The sequence below is a fragment of the Nothoprocta perdicaria genome, unplaced genomic scaffold (genome assembly GCF_003342845.1).
Source record: "Nothoprocta perdicaria isolate Ctin4 unplaced genomic scaffold, notPer1 scaffold_74, whole genome shotgun sequence".
In the NCBI taxonomy this organism is placed as follows: Eukaryota; Metazoa; Chordata; class Aves; order Tinamiformes; family Tinamidae; genus Nothoprocta; species Nothoprocta perdicaria.
In genome coordinates, this window is record NW_020456021.1 from 3,183,555 (window position 1) to 3,184,544 (window position 990).

At 52.8% G+C, this 990-nt stretch overlaps 1 protein-coding gene across 1 annotated transcript in view; it reads left to right on the plus strand.

The window, feature by feature from the left end:
- Positions 1-716: 716 nt before the first annotated feature.
- Positions 717-990, plus strand: part of SENP6 (SUMO specific peptidase 6) — a 68,931-nt gene continuing 68,657 nt past the window's right edge. Inside the window, exon 1 of the mRNA XM_026051277.1 lies at positions 717-747. Within this exon, the coding sequence (XP_025907062.1) occupies positions 717-747 (31 nt within the window). The remainder of the gene's footprint in view (positions 748-990) is intronic.

The window sequence follows — 990 nt, forward strand, 5'->3', positions numbered from 1 at the left end:
TGATTATTTTTTCCTTGTTGAATCCTCTTGAATTGATTCCTAATGTATTATTTTGTGACTGCTCTTTCAGCAAAGGGGTCACTGAAAGGGTTTTAAAGGCGGGGAAAGACACAGGCTGCCCAGCACTGTTCAAACCTGAACTCTTTATGAATGTTCTGTAGTTCTGGTGGTGTTTACATAGCATTGGGGAACAGTTTACAGTCTTTGTATCTTCCTCCAGGCCTGGGCTTCTGCGCCTCTTGTTTGTGAATCAATTAAGAAGTTTGAAAAGGCTTTTAAGCACGTTTAATAGAGTTGGTGTCAATATGGAAAACTCTGGAATGAAAAAATAAATAAATAAAAAATAGCAGTTTTACCTATTTATCTCCCTATGCTGTAGATGTTTGAACTTACCCAGTTAAGTCTACAGACTTCTGAGCTTTTTTGGGGCTGCAAGTGCCTTTAAACTAGAAACTTTACCCTTATTTGAAACTGTAAACAGGGCACAAAGTGTCCCCAGCTCTGCAGTAAGGGCAGGGACAATTAGCAGAGCTCCAGGTGAGGGAGCCTGCCCAGGTAAGGGAAATTTTGTTTTCCTTAACTCCACATGACTAGGACTGAGCTTGCAACTGCACATTTTGGGCATTTCAGGTTTCACAGGAATACTTTTGGAAGCACAAAAGCCCGAGCGCTGAAAACTGGTGTTTTATTGTTGGTTTTGGGGGTCAAACGCCCACATGCGGGCCGGGCGTCGCCATGTCGGCGCAGGTACGSCCGGCGACCCCGCGCTTCCCGCTCAGCGGCAGCCCCGCGCCTCGGGCTGCGGCCAGGCCGCCGCGGCGCTCACGGGCCGGGCCGAGGCTGTTCCCCGCAGGGGGACGGCGGCCGGGGCCTCCCGGGGGCTCCTTCCCCCGCGCGGCGCCGCAGGCGGCTCGCGGCGGGGGCGCCCGGACGCGCCGCGGCCATTTTATCGTCTCGGGGGCTGTGGGACGAGAGCGGCGCCGAGCGCGG